Consider the following 18874-nt stretch of genomic DNA (forward strand, 5'->3'; position numbering starts at 1 on the left):
TGTGGTGTGAGTCCATATGTGTGGAGAGAAAAAGGACACAGAATTTCAGGAAAAGAACATCTCACAAACAGTGATGAGCGAATATACTCATTACTCGAGATTTCCCGAGCATGCTCGGGGGTCATCCGAGTATTTTTTAGTGCTCGGAAATTTAGTTTTTATTGCCGCAGCTGAATGATTTACATCTGTTAGCCAGCATAAGTACATGTGGGGATTCCCTAGCAACCAGGCAACCCCCACATGTACTTATGCTGGCTAACAGATGTAAATCATTCAGCTGCGGCAATAAAAACTAAATTTCTGAGCACTAAAAAAACAAAATACTCGGAGGACACCCGAGCATGCTCGAGAAATCTCGAGTAATGAGTATATTCGCTTATCACTACTCACAAACCATTATGCACGGGGTGGATCAATCATGCTTTGGGGTTGTGTTGCAGCCCATGGCACTGGGCACATTTCATGAGTACAGGGGAGAATTGAGTCAATTAAATTTTAACAAATTCTTAATGTAAACATAACACCTTCTGTCCTTCTGTAAAAAAGCTACAAATGAAAAAAGAGGATGGATTCTATAAATGGATAATGATCCTAAACACAAGTCAAAATTCACAATAGACTACCTCAAAAGGCGCAAGCTGAAGGTTTTACAATGGCCCTCACAGTCCCCTGATCTGAAAATCATTGAAAATCTGTGGCTTAACCTCAAAATAGCAGTACAAGCAAGATAACCCAAGAATCTCACAGAATAGGAAGAATTTTCCAAGAAAGAATGGATGAAAATTCCACAAACAAGAATTGAAAGACTCTTGGCTGGCTAGAAAAATCCTTTACAAGCTGTGATACTTGCAAAATGGGGTGCTACTAGGTACTAACCATGTGTGGGTTCCCAAACTTTTGCATCTGCCCATTTCCTTGTTGTTATTTTTAAAACGTAAAATACAAAGGAAATGTGTCATCTTTAACTTTAGGCCTTTTAGAGATCATATCATCTTAAAAAGGGAACCTGTCTCCCCCAAAATCGAAGGTGAGCTAAGCTCACCAGCATCAGAGGCTTATCTACAGCATTCTGCAATGCTGTAGATAAGCCCCTGATGTATCCTGAAAGATGAGAAAAAGAGGTTAGATTATACTCACCCAGGGGCGGTCCCGCTGCGGTCCGATCCGAAGGGGGTCGCAGTCCGGTCCAGGGCCTCCCATCCTCTTATAATGATGTCCTCTTCTTGTCTTCACACTGCGGCTCCAGCGCAGGCGTACTTTGTCTGCCCTGTTGAGGTCGGAACAAAGTACTGCAGTGCGCAGGCGCCGGGCCTCTCTAACTTTTCCCAGCACCTGCGCACTGCAGTACTTTGTCCTGCCCTCAACAGGACAGAAAGTACGCCTGCACCGGAGCCGCAGTGTGAAGACAAGAAGATGACGTCATCGTAAGAAGATGGGAGGCCCCGGACCGGACTGCGACCCCCTTCGGATCGGACCGCCCGCATGAGTATAATCTAACCTTTTTTTCTCATCTTTCAGGTTACATCGGGGGCTTATCTACAGCATTCCAAAATGCTGTAGATAAGCCCCTGATGCCGGTGGGCTTAGCTCACCTTCCATTTTGGGGGTGACAGGTTCCCTTTAACTTGCTTGACTGTTCACAATAACAGTAGTTTTGACCAGGGACGCCAAAACTTTTACATGCCACTGTATAGTGCTGACAGAATGCTATGCCAAGTTGAAGAGAGATACTGCAGAGCATGAGAATCAGGACAGGTCTTGGTCATATTATTCTTTGACTGTATGTGCAACAAAATCCATAATAATTTGTGGGATATGAGCAGCAGCAATACCAAGACAGATAATTAATTATGGGGCCCATTTCATTTCCTGACTTTATTCATTTGATTTCTGCATGTCATGCAGTTTCTGCCACAATTATACTGCAAGAACCATATTTACTGTATATACTGTACATGTAATTTTGCTAAAGTTTAGAAACAGCGTGGCCACAATTATCACCACATACCCCTTTTGGAGTCTGGTAATTAAATTCCTAACCTGGCGCCGTATGTGGAACAGAAGAAGTAAGGGAGTCTCAGAAAATGTAAAAACCTATAGTCCTCTGTGCAATGCAGATAGATTTGCTCTTTTAATTAAGAAAATCATTTTAGGGCAAGAAGAAAAAAAATAGAAACAAAACATCTCTCTCAAACTGCAGATTTCAGCATCTCACGGTCATAAAATATGCACAAGGAGTTGTCTTGGGTGCAACTTTGCTTAAGGACTCATGTCCAAAAGCCAATACATTCATGTTACTTCTTTGTTAGCAAGACAAATCTTTTTCATTATTAAATCTTCACCTAGGAACGATCAACAATGAATATTATATGTACGGCTGTAAAGAACTTAAAGTGGACCACATTCTTAGACTGTCAAAGCGAGGACTAGCAACCGCTTAGCGTAGGAGAAGAATACACCAGGCTGGAGAGCCTACGGGAGGATATTAATACTGTTTGCTTAAAAGCAAACAATACTTTAGGGTGGTTTTACACATCGGAAGTCACATATAAATGCAAAAAGTGATTAGCACATGAGCAGCCACCTCTTCATTCCAGACAGTCAAAAACAAATCCATGTTCTCGAGGTTCAGTGGAAGGGCTCACACCCATCAAACATTTATGGCAAAACATTTATGGCATATCTTAGGGATATGGCAGCAATATTCATGATGAGACAACTAGCTGAATATTTTCCCCACATTTGAACTCAAACATGTTATCATCATCTAGAATACCTTAAAAAAGTTTTCATACCCCATTAACTTTTCCACATTTTTTTTCCTCCACTAATATATTTTATTGGGATTTTATGTGATAGATCAACACAAAGCAGTAAGTATTTGTAAAGTGCAAAGGAAAAGATACAATGGTTTTTTTTTTTAAATACAAAATCTGAAAATTGTGAGGTGCATTTGTATTCAGCCCCCTGTAGTCTGATGCCCCTATATAAAATCCTGGGTGACCAATTGCCTCCAGAAGACTATAATTAGTAAGTTGAGTCCACCAGTTTGTTATTTATTCTTAGCATAACTACAGGTGTTCTGTGAAGGCCTCAGAAGGTTAGGTTTGAGAATATTAGGGATCAATCAGCATCGTGAAAACCAAGGAACACACGAGGACAGATCAGTGATAAAGTTGTGGATAAGAATAAAGCAGGGTTAGGTTATAAAAAATGCCCAAGTTCTGAACATCTCACAGAGCACTGTTCAATCCATAATCCAGAAATGGAAGGAGTATGGCAAAACTGCAAACCTACCAAGACATGGACGTCAACTTAAAATGACATCCCAAGCTAGGAGAGCACCAAACAGAAAGCAGACAAAAGGCCCCGTGGCATCACTCTGTAGGACCTACAGAGATCCACAGCTCAGGTGGAACAATCAGTCAGCAGGACAACTATTAGCTGTGCAGTCTTCAAATCTGGCCTTTACAGAAGAAAAGCAAGAAGAAAGCCATTTTTGAAAGCAAGCCATGAGAAGTCCCATTGGCAGTTTTCAAAAAGCCATGTAGGGGACACAGCTAGCATATGGAAAAGATGGGCTGTACGGTGGCTCATTGGTTAGCACTGTAGTCTTGCAGCGCTGGGATCCTGGGTTCAAATCCCAACAAGGACAACATCTGCAAGGAGTTTTTATGTTCAACCTGTATTTGAGTGGGTTTTCTTCAGGGTTCTCCAGTTTCCTTCCAGACTCAAAAAAATGTAGATTTTGCGCTTCACTGGGGAGAGCAATGATAATGTATGTAAACCACTGCAGAATATGATAGTGCTGTATAAGTAAAGCTTCATAAATAATAAATGCTCTGGTTAGATGAAACCAAAGTAGAACTTTTTGGGTTCAATGCAAAATTCTGTGTGTAGTGGAAAACTAACACTGCTCAGCATCCTGAAAACACCATTCCCACCATCAAACATGGTGGTGGCAGCATCAGGCTGTGGGGATGCTTTTCTTCAGCACGGATAGAAAAGCTGGTCAGAGTTCATGGGAAGATGGATGGAGCAAATACAAAGCAATCCTGGAGGAAAAAGTGTTATAGACTGCAAAATACAACCTTAAACATAGTGCCAGAGCCACAATGGAATGATTTAGATGAAAGCATATTCATGTGTTTGTATGGTCCAGTCACAGTCCACACCTAAATTGAGAATTTGTAGAAAGACTTGAAAATTGCTGTTCACAGATGCCTCCATCCAATCTCACTGAGCTAAAGCTATTTTGCAAAGAAGAATTGGCAAAAATGTTAGCCTCTAAATGTGCACAGCTGGTAGAGACATACCTCAAAAGACATGCATCAGCAGTTACAGGGAAATGTGGTCCTACAAAAGTATTGACTCAGGCAGTTGAATACAAATGAACATCATAAGTTTCAGATTTATATTTTAATTCCTTAACGACACGCCTTAACGATATGCCTTTTAACAGCGCCAATTTTTAACAGTGCTGAGAAATAAGGTTATAGTGCCCCCCAGGATTGGAAATTCTCCGGGTCTCGGCTACCGGGGGTAGCTGAGACCCTTGAGAATATGATTCGTGTCGGTTTTTACTGACCTCAGTGTTGCAATCATCGTTTTTCGGCCGGGTCACACTTGGGAGTGTGATGAGAAAAACTTGCGTGAGTCTCTCACATTACTACCCGACACTGCCGCCGGCACTCGGGACCGGAGTGTGCGGCTGCTTAGAAATACTTATCACAGTGATCAAATAAAAAAAACAGTAACTCAAAACACCTCTTTATCACCCACTTAGTTAGGTAAAAATAATAAAATAAAGATTTTATCTCCCGAGATCTTGGTGCCGAGATCTCCATCTGCACATGCACCGACCCCGGCCAGCAGCAATTTTCCCGTAGTCCCGTCCACCGCATAGGAAACCATGTAACTGAGGGAGCTCTAGGCTCTCACAAGATGTCGGCTGAGCCCCCGCAGCACTGAACATCCACAGTACCGAACACCAGCTGAGGCACGCTGCACCACACATCCGAACACCCCCTCAACCCAGTCTGTGTCCTGCAGCAACGCTCCACTCTTGCCTCCCCCAGCAAAAACCCTGGGACCCCGCTTCACCGCAGCAACCACCCCCGGTAAGCAATAAGACACAGCTAGGGTTAGGATTGGGCTAGTGTTAGGGTTGTGGTTATGGCTGGGATTAGGGTTATGGTTAGGGTTGGGATTAGGGTTAGGGGTGTGTTGGGGTTAGGGTTGGAGTTAGAATTGGGGGGTTCCACTGTTTAGGTACAGCAGGGGGTTTCCTAACGCAACATGGCGCCCTCCACTGATTCCAGCCAATTTTGCTTTTAAAAAGTCAAACGGTGCTCCCTGCCATGTGCCCAAACAGTGGCTTTCCCCCAAATACGGGGTATTGGCTTAGTCAGGAGAAATTGCACAACAAATTTTGTGGTACATTTTCTCCTGATACCCTTGTAAAACTAGAATAAAATTTGGTTCCAAAGTAATTTTTTTGTGAAAAAAAGTAAAATGTTTATTTTTTCCTTCCACATTGCTTTAGTGCGGTTTTGCGCACGTTGAGGGGTGCAGTTTTTAGAATGGTGTCACTTTTTGGTATTTTATGTTATATTAACCCCTCAAAATCACTTCAAATGTGAGATGGTCTCTAAAAAAAATGTTTTTGTAAAGTATGCTGGAAAAATGATAAAAATTGCTGGTCAACTTTTAACCCTTATAAAGTCCTAGCAAAAAAAATAATTATATTCCAAAATTACGCTGATGTAAAATTGACACGTGGGAAATGTTATTTATTAATTTTGTGTGACACCACTCTCTGATTTAAGGGTACAAAAATAAAAAATTAGAAAATTTCAAATCTTTGGCAAATTTCTGTTTTTCTCATAAATTAAACACAAGTTATATTGAATAAATTTTACCAATAACATGAAGTACAATATGTCACGAAAACACAACCTCAGAATCAGCGGGATCCGTTAAAGCATTCCAGAGTTATCACCTCAAAGTGACAGTGGTCAGAATTGGAAAAATTGGCTTGGTCATTAAGTACCAAATTACCTCTGTCACTAACGGGTTAAACATATTTAGAAAACTATGAATAATTTCCTTACACTTGACAAATACATGCTACTTTGTATAGGTATGTCAAATAAAATCTCAATGAAGTAAATTTACGTTTGTGGTTGTTAAGTGAAAAAAATGTGGAAAAGTTCATGGGATATAAATACTTTTTCAAGGCATTGTATTCACAGGCAGAATACAGGCTTCTAAATTGAAGCTACACAAAGACAAGTTTAAAGATGTTCTACAAGAATGTAAACCAGGGCCGGATTTAAGAGGCGGGTGGCCCGGGGCCCATTTTGGAGGGAAGCCCATTTTTCAAAGTGTTGCAATATGTAATGCAAAAACACAAAATGAAACGAACGCAAGTTTATTTACAAAAATCATTTACGCAGAGTAATTCAGGTAAAATCATTCATTTTTTACAATCCGGGCACTTTCCTTGATTTAAGTGCTGCAAAATCACTAATGATGTCACCAAAGTCCAATTCACGTAGTATATGACTCGATGCTCATGATAGACAAATTTACAAGTCATTCCTGCTTCATGGATGTCCTTAATCGGTTTTCAACTAATTTGAGTTTTGAGAAGGAACGCTGCAATTTGTTACCGTGAAAATTAGATATGTCCTTAGAGCTATCTCAAAATTTGGGGAAGTGTCCTGCACACACTTTTCCACGATAAGCTTGCACATGAGAAGTTCAGTGCTGACAACTTTTGGCTCCTCGTCTGTGAATAGATTGCCAAATGTTACAAACTGACACAGTTAATCGATAAATGTAATGTCCATATCATCTGAATAAGACCTGACGAGTTGATCTGCTGTGGCCTTAAGCTCTTCTGAAGACAGTTCTGTCAGATGGCTAAAAAACCTAAATTTGCTTGATAAACTGTATTTTTATATTATTATTATTATTATTATTATTAATTAATAAAGCACCTTTAATTCCATGGTGCTGTACATGAGAAAGGGGTTACGTACAGGGTTATAGATATTGTTCACAGTAAACAGGTGTTATGAAAGGCAATTCAGTATCACAATGGACATGGAGGTCAGAGCACATACAGTAATCTGACAATAACCCAAAATAATAGAACGAGCTCTGAGACGTGGGAACTCTGCAGACCGCAATCCCTGATCCTCTCCAAACACAACTAGAGGCAGCCGTGGATTGCGCCTAAAGCTCCCTATGCAACTCGGCACAGCCTGAGAAACTAACTAGCCTGAAGATAGAAAAAATAAGCCTACCTTGCCTCAGAGAAATACCCCAAAGGAAAAGGCAGCCCCCCACATATAATGACTGTGAGTAAGATGAAAAGACAAACGTAGGGATGAAATAGATTCAGCAAAGTGAGGCCCGATATTCTAGACAGAACGAGGATAGGAAAGATAACTTTGCGGTCTACACAAAACCCTAAAGAAAACCACGCAAAGGGGCAAAAAGACCCTCCGTACCGAACTAACGGCACGGAGGTACACCCTTTGCATCCCAGAGCTTCCAGCAAAACAAATAGACAAGCTGGACAGAAAAAATAGCAACAAATAGCAAAGAAGCACTTAGCTATGCAGAGCAGCAGGCCACAGGAATGATCCAAAGAAACACAAGTCCAACACTGGAACATTGACAGGAAGCATGAATCAAAGCATTAGGTGGGGTTAAGTAGAGAAGCACCTAACGACCTCACCAGATCACCTGAGGAAGGAAACTCAGAAGCAGCAGTACCAGTTTCCTCCACAAACGGAAGCTCCCAGAGAGAATCAGCCGAAGTACCACTTGTGACCACAGGAGGGAGCTCTGCCACAGAATTCACAACAACAGGTTTACAGTGACAGACTGGTACAGAAGGGAGAGGACCCTGTCCTTGCGGACTTACATTCTATGGGATAGTGGGGAAGAGACAGAAGGTAGGGGTGAGGCGGAGGCTCTGGCGGTGGTGAGGCGGCAGCTCTGGCGGTGGTGAAGCGGCGGCTCTGGCGGTGGTGAGGCGGCAGCTCGGTTATTGTTGGCTGTAGGCTTTCCTGAAGAGATGGGTTTTCATGTTCCGTCTGAAGGATCCGAGGGTGGTGGATAATCGGACATGTTGAGGCATTGAATTCCAGAGGATGGGAAGACGTTGATCAAGAGAAGCGATAAACTGATCAATGATAGGCAAGAAAGTTTCTGTTCTGTATTTTTCAGAAGGGCTGAGTTGTACTTCTTCCGTATGGTCATAATCCAATGGATTGAGAAACACGTTTCGGTGCCTCTGTTGAGTTATCGTCTGAACATACTCATATGAACCAGGCAGCTCTTCGCTTTGCTTCTCATATATTTTGAAGGAGTCATGCTTTGATGCGACATAGTTTTTTAAGCTGGTCAGTGAGGCCACAGCAGTGTTTAGATCAGTTTTGCGTGTTGCTGAATAGGCAGCGCCTAGAAGCTTCTGTTGGGATTCGAGAAGGCTACCGCATGCCATTAGCTAAGCATTAGGTGCAGGGAGGGTACTAAGGAAGTCTGGCTGGACTAGCCAGTTGAGTGGATGCTAACGCAGGTCAGGTATCATGACTCTGCCGCTCTGCGCCAGCCACTGTCAGGTCCCTACACTTTCAATAGTTTCACGCTTGTTAAGTGTTCCTTAACATTAGAAGCAGTTCACAGCAAAGAGACGTGTATTTTCCATGTTTTGAGATATTTATCCCTATGTTGGTGGGAGGCCCCCGCTTGGTGGGTGGCCCAGGGCCTGGGCCCCTTTGGCCCACCCCTAAAACCGGGCATGATGTAAACTAATGATCATCCTAATCACATGTCAGGACGGGCTGCGATTTGAAGAAACACAGCTCCTCAGACCTGTGTCTCAACTAAGGGTATGTGTCCACGTTCAAGATTGCATCAGGATTTGACGAAGGTAAAATCTGCACCAAATCTGCATCTGAGGTCATTGGCAGGTCACCTGCGTTTTTCATGCGCTTTGACGCGTTTTTTCATGTGGATTTGCGTGTGTTTTTGTAAGCTCAATAAAGATATACCAAAAAAAAGGGTGATGTAATTTCTTGTCCAACCTCTTCATTTATTTACATACTCCATTGAAGAATAATGTTTACACACACAGACAGATAGATCGATAGATAAATAGATGATAGATATGGGATAGATAATAGATAGATCTATCGTTTCTATCTATCGTATCCATCGTATCTATTATCTATCTATAAATATATCTATCGATAGATATATCTATAGATAGCTAGATAGATTTATCGATAGATAGATAATAGATAGATAATAGATACGATAGATCGAGAATACCAAGCCCGATGTTTAGTATATCTGTGTATCTATAGATATATCTATCTATAAATATATCTATAGATAGATTATCCATCTATATATATCATCATCTAAGGGGTACTTCCGTCTCTTTGTTTGTCTTTGTGTCTGTAACGGAAATCCCGAGTAGCTGATCGGACTTCCGGCCGCGACCAGCCGTGAATTGGCCCCTCCCTACTATCCCGGACCAACTTTTTTACTATTGATGCTGTGTATGCAGCACTAATAGTAAAAAGATATAATGTAGAAAGTAATTAAAAAAATAAAAAATCATGCTATTCTGACCTTCTGTCGCCTCCGCAGCTTTCCCGCTCCTCCCGATGCTCTCGGCAGCTTCCGTTCCCAGAGATGCATTGCGAAATTACACAGAGGACTTAGCAGTCTCTGGCAAAGACCGCTAAGTCATCTGGGTAATTTCGCAATGCATCTCTGGGAACGGAAGCTGCCGGCCACATCGCGAGGATCGGGACAGCTTCGTTGGACGATGGAAGGTGAGTATGTACAGTGGGGCAAAAAAGTATTTAGTCAGTCAGCAATAGTGCAAGTTCCACCACTTAAAAAGAGGAGAGGCGTCTGTAATTTACATCATAGGTAGACCTCAACTATGGGAGACAAACTGAGAAAAAAAAATCCAGAAAATCACAGTGTCTGTTTTTTTAACATTTTATTTGCATATTATGGTGGAAAATAAGTATTTGGTCAGAAACAAAATTTCATCTCAATACTTTGTAATATATCCTTTGTTGGCAATGACAGAGGTCAAACGTTTTCTGTAAGTCTTCACAAGGTTGCCACACACTGTTGTTGATATGTTGGCCCATTCCTCCATGCAGATCTCCTCTAGAGCAGTGATGTTTTTGGCTTTTCGCTTGGCAACACGGACTTTCAACTCCCTCCAAAGGTTTTCTATAGGGTTGAGATCTGGAGACTGGCTAGGCCACTCCAGGACCTTGAAATGCTTCTTACGAAGCCACTCCTTCGTTGCCCTGGCGGTGTGCTTTGGATCATTGTCATGTTGAAAGACCCAGCCACGTTTCATCTTCAATGCCCTTGCTGATGGAAGGAGGTTTGCACTCAAAATCTCACGATACATGGTCCCATTCATTCTTTCATGTACCCGGATCAGTCGTCCTGGCCCCTTTGCAGAGAAACAGCCCCAAAGCATGATGTTTCCACCACCATGCTTTACAGTAGGTATGGTGTTTGATGGATGCAACTCAGTATTCTTTTTCCTCCAAACACGACAAGTTGTGTTTCTACCAAACAGTTCCAGTTTGGTTTCATCAGACCATAGGACATTCTCCCAAAACTCCTCTGGATCATCCAAATGCTCTCTAGCAAACTTCAGACGGGCCTGGACATGTACTGGCTTAAGCAGTGGGATGCGTCTGGCACTGCAGGATCTGAGTCCATGGTGGCGTAGTGTGTTACTTATGGTAGGCCTTGTTACATTGGTCCCAGCTCTCTGCAGTTCATTCACTAGGTCCCCCTGCGTGGTTCTGGGATTTTTGCTCACCATTCTTGTGATCATTCTGACCCCACGGGGTGGGATTTTGCGTGGAGCCCCAGATCGAGGGAGATTATCAGTGGTCTTGTATGTCTTCCATTTTCTAATTATTGCTCCCACTGTTGATTTCTTCACTCCAAGCTGGTTGGCTATTGCAGATTCAGTCTTCCCAGCCTGGTGCAGGGCTATAATTTTGTTTCTGGTGTCCTTTGACAGCTCTTTGGTCTTCACCATAGTGGAGTTTGGAGTCAGACTGTTTGAGGGTGTGCACAGGTGTCTTTTTATACTGATAACAAGTTTAAACAGGTGCCATTACTACAGGTAATGAGTGGAGGAAAGAGGAGACTCTTAAAGAAGAAGTTACAGGTCTGTGAGAGCCAGAAATTTTGATTGTTTGTTTCTGACCAAATACTTATTTTCCACCATAATATGCAAATAAAATGTTAAAAAAAACAGACAATGTGATTTTCTGGATTTTTTTTTCTCAGTTTGTCTCCCATAGTTGAGATCTACCTATGATGTAAATTACAGACGCCTCTCATCTTTTTAAGTGGTGGAACTTGCACTATTGCTGACTGACTAAATACTTTTTTGCCCCACTGTAACTATTTTTTATTTTAATTCTTTTTGTGGGCTGTGTTATTTACTATGTGGCTGCTATATACTACGTGGCTACTATATAACTACGTGGCTGCGCTATATACTACGTGGCTGTGTTATATACTACATCGCTGTGCTATATACTACATGACTGTGCTATATACTACATGACTGTGCTATATACTACGTGGCTGCGCTATATACTACGTGGGCTGTGCTATACACTACGTGGCTGTGCTATATACTATGTGGGCTGTGCTATATACTACGTGGCTGTGCTATATACTACATGGCCTGTGCTATATACTACATTGCTGTGCTATATACTATGTGGCTGCTATATACTACGTGGGCTGTACTATCTACTGTGTGGGCTGTTATATACTATGTGGGCTGTGTTATATACTACATGGCTGTGCTATATACTACGTGGGTGCGGTATATACTACGAGGCCTGTGCTATATACTAAGTTGGCTGTGCTATATACTAAGTGGGCTGTGCTATATACTATGTGGCTGCGCTATATACTACGTGGCTGTGCTATATACTATGTGGCTGTGCCATCTCCTCAGGTCTGTCCTATATACTACGTGGCTGCTATATAATACGCGGCTGTGCTAACTGCTGCGTGGGCTGTGCTATATACTACGTGGGTGTTATGAACAGGTAATTCAGAACCACAATGGACCTTGAAGTTCAGAGCACACAAGGTGACCTGACATTTACCAAAAACATAGGACAAGCTCTGAGACGTGGAAACTCTGCTGACCGCAATCCCTAATCCTAACACACTACACTAGAGGTAGCCGTGGATTGCGCCTAACGCTCCCTATGCAACTCGGCACAGCCTGAGAAACTAACTAGCCCTGAAGATAGAAAAATAAGCCTACCTTGCCTCAGAGAAATTCCCCAAAGTCATAATGACTGTGAGTAAAGATGAAATACAAACACAGAGATGAAATAGATTTAGCAAAGTGAGGCCCGACTTACTGAATAGACCGAGGATCGGAAAGATAGCTTTGCGGTCAACACAAAAACCTACAAACAACCACGCAGAGGGGCAAAAAGACCCTCCGCACCGACTAACGGTACGGAGGTGCTCCCTCTGCGTCTCAGAGCTTCCAGCAAGCAAGAAAAAACCAATATAGCAAGCTGGACAGAAAATATAGCAAACAAAAATAACACAAGCAGAACTTAGCTTATGCAGGATAGAGAGGCCACAGGAACGATCCAGGAGGAAGCAAGACCAATACTAGAACATTGACTGGAGGCCAGGATCAAAGCACCAGGTGGAGTTAAATAGAGCAGCACCTAACGACTTAACCTCATCACCTGAGGAAGGAAACTCAGAAGCCGCAGTACCACTCTCATCCACCAAAGGAAGCTTATAGACAGAACCAGCCGCAGTACCACTCACGACCACAGGAGGGAGCTTGGCCACAGAATTCACAACACGTGGGCTGTGCTATATACTACATCGCTGTGCTATATTCTACGTGGCTGTGCTATATACTACGTGGTTGTGCTATCAACTGCGTGGGCTGTGTTATATACTACGTGGCTACTATATACTACCTGGCTGCGCTATATACTACGTGGCTGTGCCATCTACTGTGTGGGCTGTGTTATATACTATGTGGGCTGTGTTATATACTACATCGCTGTGCTATATACTACGTGGCTGCGCTATATACTACGTGGCTGCGCTATATACTACGTGGCTCTGCTTTCTACTGTGTCGGCTGTGCTATATACTACGTGGCTGCGATATATACTACGCGGGCTGTGCTGTTGTGAGTTCTGTTGTCGGGCTCCCTCCTGTGGTCATGAATGGTACTTCGGCTGGTTCTGTCCATGGACTTTCTCTGGTGGCTGTGGGTGTTTCTGAGTTTCCTTCCTCAGGTGACGAGGTTAATTCGTTAGCTGGCTGCTCTATTTAACTCCACTTAGATCTTTGCTCCAGGCCACCTGTCAATGTTCCAGTATTGGTCTAGTTCACTCCTGGATCGTTCTTGTGACCTGTCTTCCCAGCAGAAGCTAAGTGACTGCTTGTTTTTCTCTGGTTTGCTATTTTTCTGTCCAGCTTGCTATTTCGATTGTTCTTGCTTGCTGGAAGCTCTGGGACGCAGAGGGAGCACCTCCGCACCGTGAGTCGGTGCGGAGGGTCTTTTTGCGCCCTCTGCGTGGTCTTTTTGTAGGTTTTTGTGCTGACCGCAAAGTAACCTTTCCTATCCTCGGTCTGTTCAGTAAGTCGGGCCTCACTTTGCTAAATCTATTTCATCTCTGTGTTTGTATTTTCATCTTTACTCACAGTCATTATATGTGGGGGGCTGCCTTTTCCTTGGGGAATTTCTCTGAGGCAAGGTAGGCTTTATTTTTCTATCTTCAGGGCTAGCTAGTTTCTTAGGCTGTGCCGAGTTGCATAGGGAGCGTTAGGCGCAATCCACGGCTATTTCTAGTGTGGTTGATAGGATTAGGGATTGCGGTCAGCAGAGTTCCCACGTCCCAGAGCTCGTCCTATATTATCAGTAACTATCAGGTCATTCCGTGTGCTCTTATCCACCAGGTCCATTATTGTCCTGACCACCAGGTCATAACACTGTGCTATATACTACATCGCTGTGCTATATACTACGTGGCTGTGCTATATACTACGTGGCTGTGCTTTCTACTGTGTGGGCTGTGCTATATACTACGTGGTTGTGATATATACTACGCGGGCTGTGCTATATACTACATCGCTGTGCTATATACTGCGTGGACTGTGCTATATACTACGTGACTGTGCTATATACTATGTGGCTGCTACATACTATGTGGCTGTGCTATCTACTGTGTGGGCTGTGCTATATACTACAAGGCTGTGCTATATACTACGTGGCTGTGCTATATACTACGTGGCTGTGCTATATACTACGTGGCTGTGCTATATACTACATCGCTGCGCTATATACTACGTGGCTGTGCTATATACTACGTGGCTGTGCTATCTACTGCGTGGGCTGTGCTATATACTATGTGGCTGTGCTATATACTACGTGGCTGTGCTATATACTACATTGCTGTGCCATATACTATGTGGCTGCTATATACTACGTGGGCTGTACGATCTACTGTGTGGGCTGTTATATACTATGTGGGCTGTGTTATATACTACATGGCTGTGCTATATACTACGTGACTGTGCTATATACTACGTGGCTGCTACATACTATGTGGCTGTGCTATCTACTGTGTGGGCTGTGCTATATACTACAAGGCTGTGCTATATACTACGTGGCTGTGCTATATACTACGTGGCTGTGCTATATACTACATCGCTGCGCTATATACTACGTGGCTGTGCTATATACTACGTGGCTGTGCTATATACTACGTGGCTGCTATATACTATGTGGCTGTGCTATCTACTGTGTGGGCTGTGCTATATACTACGTGGCTGTGCTATATACTACATTGCTGTGCTATGTACTACATGGCCTGTGCTATATACTACGTGGCTGCTATATACTACGTGGGCTGTACTATCTACTGCGTGGGCTGTTATATACTATGTGGGCTGTGCTATCTACTGCGTGGGCTGTGCTATATACTACGTGGCTGTGCTATATACTACATGGCTGCTATATACTATGTGGCTGTGCTATCTACTGAGTGGGCTGTGCTATATACTACGTGGCTGTGCTATATACTACGTGGCTGTGCTATATACTATGTGGCTGTGCTATATACTATGTGGCTGTGCTATATACTACATCGCTGTGCTATATACTACGTGGCTGTGCTATATACTACGTGGCTGTGCTATATACTACGTGGCTGTGCTATATATTACGTGACTGTGCTATCTCCTTAGGGCTGTCCTATATACTACGTGGCTGCTATATACTACGTGGGCTGTGCTATACACTACATCGCTGTGCTATATACTACGTGGCTGTGCTATATACTACGTGGTTGTGCTATATACTACGTGGTTGTGCTATCTACTACGTGGGCTGTGTTATATACTACATCGCTGTGCTATATACTACGTGGCTGTGCTATATACTACGTGGTTGTGCTATCTACTGTGTGGGCTATGTTATATACTACATCGCTGTGCTATATACTACGTGGCTGTGCTATATACTACGTGGTTGTGCTATCTACTGCGTGGGCTGTGTTATATACTACATCGCTGTGCTATATACTACGTGGCTGTGCTATATACTACGTGGTTGTGCTATCTACTACTTGGGCTGTACTATATGCTACATGGCTGTGCTATATACTACAAGGCTGCTATATACTACGACGCTGTGCTATCTACTCAGGGCTGTCCGATATACTACGTGGCTGCTATATACTACGTGGCTGTGCTATATACTACGTGGCTGTGCTATATTGGCTGTGCTATATACTACGTGGGCAGCTGCGACATTGGCATGGAATTTAACTCCTACTCACAGTGCGACGTACATACATACATATTCTAGAATACCCAATGCCTTAGAATCGAGCCACAATCTACTATATACATATAATTGTCTAAGGGTCACTTCCGTCTGTCTGTCCTTCTGTCACGGTTATTCATTCACTGATTGGTCTCGGCAGCTGCCTGTCATAGCTGCCGCGACCAATCAGCGACGGCCACAGTCCGGAAAAAAATGGCCGCTCCTTCCTCCCCGCAGTCAGTGCCCGGCGTCCGCATACTCCCCTCCGGTCAGCGCTCACACAGGGTTAATGGCAGTGTTGACCGTGGTGTAACGCACTCTGTTAAAGCTGCTATTAACCCTGTGACACCACCTTTTTACTATTCATGCTGCCTATGCAGCATGAATAGTAAAAATATTTAATGTTAAAAATAATAAAAAAATAAAAAATAGTTACATACTCACCCTCCGGTGCCCTTCCTCCCCCCCGGATCAGGAACCGGCCTTTTCCGCTCCGCGCGACGCCCCGGTGACCGCAGCATGCATTGCGGTCTCGCGAGATGATGACGTACGGTCTCGCGAGACCGCCACGTCATCATCGTGCGAGACCGCAATGCAATCTTCAGACCGGACCGCGCGCCAAGCATCGGGAACCTGACGCTTCGATCTGGAGCCTCCAGGAGGTGAGTATGTAACTTTTTTATTTTTATTTTTTTTTAAAAAAGGGATATGGTGCATACTACGTGACTGGCCAATATACTACATGACTGTGCTGTATACTACATGACTGGGCAGTATACTACGTGGCTCTGTGCTGTATACTACGTGACTGCTGTATACTACGTGGCTCTGTGCTGTATACTACGTGGCTCTGTGCTGTATACTATGACTGCTGTATACTACATGACTGGTCAGTATACTACGTGGCTCTGCTGTATACTACGTGGCTCTGTGAGTAGCTGGGTAGTATACTATGTGACTGGGCAATATACTACGTGAACTACATGGCTGGGCAATATACTACATGGCTGAGCAATATACTATGTGACTGGGCAATATACTATGTGGCTGAGCAATATACTACGTGGCTAGGCAATATACTACGTGGCTGGGCAATATACTACGTGGACATACATATTCTAGAATACCCGATGCGTTAGAATCGGGCCACCATCTAGTATATATATAATTGTCTAAGGGTCTGTTTGTAACGGAAATCTCTCGTCGCTGATTGGTCACGGGTGGCTGGTGCGACCAATCGGCTACAGGTGCAGTCCGGTCTTGAATTGGCGCCGGATTTAAACCATGCTTCGCTGATTACTCGCGCCTAGTCGGGAACTTTCTCACACAGCAGTACCACATGTGAGACTAGGGACTATTGTTTACAGTGGCGGAGGAATACAGTGCGGAAGGATACCTTCCTTCATTGTATTCCTGGAGCCCCCGGAGAGCGGTCGCATCAGCTGATGCTGCTGCTCTCCACAGTAGATTGTCGTGGGACACTCGCTTTAATTGGATTTCTGCGGATCAGGGAGTATAGTGTTTGTTTATTATTTTAATATTTTTTACAGGTGACACTGGCTTCTGGGATCAAAGTGACAAGTGATGGTGAGTATGTACTCTATGTTGTATGTACTGTATGTCTATACGTATGTACTGTATGTATTGCATGGTGTATGTTGCATGTTGTATGGTGCATGTCATATGTTGCATGTCGCATGTTGTCGCATGTTTCCGCATGTCGTCGCATGTTGTCACATGTTGCATGTCGTCGCATGTTGTCACATGTTGCATGTCGACGCATGTCGCATGTTGCTGCAAGTTGTAGGTCACATGTTGTCGCATGTTGCATGTCATCGCATGTTGCAAGTCGTCGCATGTTGTCTCATGTCGCATGTTGTTGCATGTCACATGTTGCCGCACACAGTCTAGACGAGTCCAGCTCTGCTACATCTGGTAGCCTGACATCCAGATGTAGCCGAGCCGGTAGATGATCGCCGGAGATAGCTCTCCAGCGATCACCTACACTACAGCGTTCTCACAATCAGCTGATGAGCTGTTTGCGAGAACCAGACTAGTGGCCGGAGATGACTCCCGGTCACGTGCACGGAAGTTCTCGCGATTACATAAGTTATCGCGAGAACTGCAGTGGACGAGGGAATTCCGGCGGCGGGACAGGTGAACTGGCAGATATGCGTAGTAAGCTGCATGTACGCAGTTTCTACGCATGTGACTAATCATTAGATGCGATTTTATCGCATCTAATGAAAGTCTATGGCAAAGCGTCACTGCTTTGTAAACAGAAATGCTGCGTTCTGAAAAGACGCGCCGCATGTCCGTTTACGCGGGTCTGCCGCCCGCGTGTTTTACCGCATAGTGGAGATGGGATTTCATGAAATCCCTTCCACTATGCTGTAACATCTGGACGCTGCGTGTATATAGCACAGCCACATAGTATACAGCACAGCCACGTAGTATATAGCACAGGCACGTAGTATATAGCACAGCCACATAGTATATAGCACAGCCACGTAGTATATAGCACAGCGAAGTAGTATATAGCACAGCCCATGTACTATATAGCACATCCCACGTAGTATATAGCACAGCCCACGAAGTATATAGCACAGCCCACGTAGTATATAGCACAGCCCACGTAGTATATAGCACAGCGATGTAGTATATAACACAGCCCACGTAGTATGTAACAGCCCACGTAGTATATAACACATCCCACGCAGTAGATAGCACAGCCACGCAGTATATAGCAGCCAAGTAGTATATAGCAGCCACGTAGTATATACCAGTGATGTAGTATATAACACAGCCACGTAGTATATAGCAGCCACGTAGTATATAGCACAGCCAATGCAGTAGATAGCGCAGCCACGTTGTATATAGCAGCCACGTAGTAAAAAACAGCCCACAAAAAGAATTAAAATAAAAAATTGTTATATATTCACCTTCCGTCGTCCACCG

General features: G+C 43.7%; 1 protein-coding gene across 4 annotated transcripts in view; it reads right to left on the bottom strand.

Moving 5' to 3' along the window:
• The window catches only part of LOC138665712 (solute carrier family 22 member 15-like), a 377939-nt gene that overhangs the window by 169612 nt on the left and 189453 nt on the right, over positions 1-18874 (bottom strand). The window contains exon 9 of one of the 4 annotated variants that reach the window (XM_069753454.1): positions 6424-6793. The exons of the other annotated variants lie outside the window; for them this stretch is intronic. Within the exon in view, the coding sequence (XP_069609555.1) occupies positions 6636-6793 (158 nt within the window). The 3' untranslated portion in view covers positions 6424-6635. Of the gene's footprint in view, positions 1-6423; positions 6794-18874 lie in introns of those variants that run through there. 4 annotated transcript variants of the gene reach the window in all.

This window comes from Ranitomeya imitator, chromosome 2 (assembly GCF_032444005.1).
Source record: "Ranitomeya imitator isolate aRanImi1 chromosome 2, aRanImi1.pri, whole genome shotgun sequence".
In the NCBI taxonomy this organism is placed as follows: domain Eukaryota; kingdom Metazoa; phylum Chordata; class Amphibia; order Anura; family Dendrobatidae; genus Ranitomeya; species Ranitomeya imitator.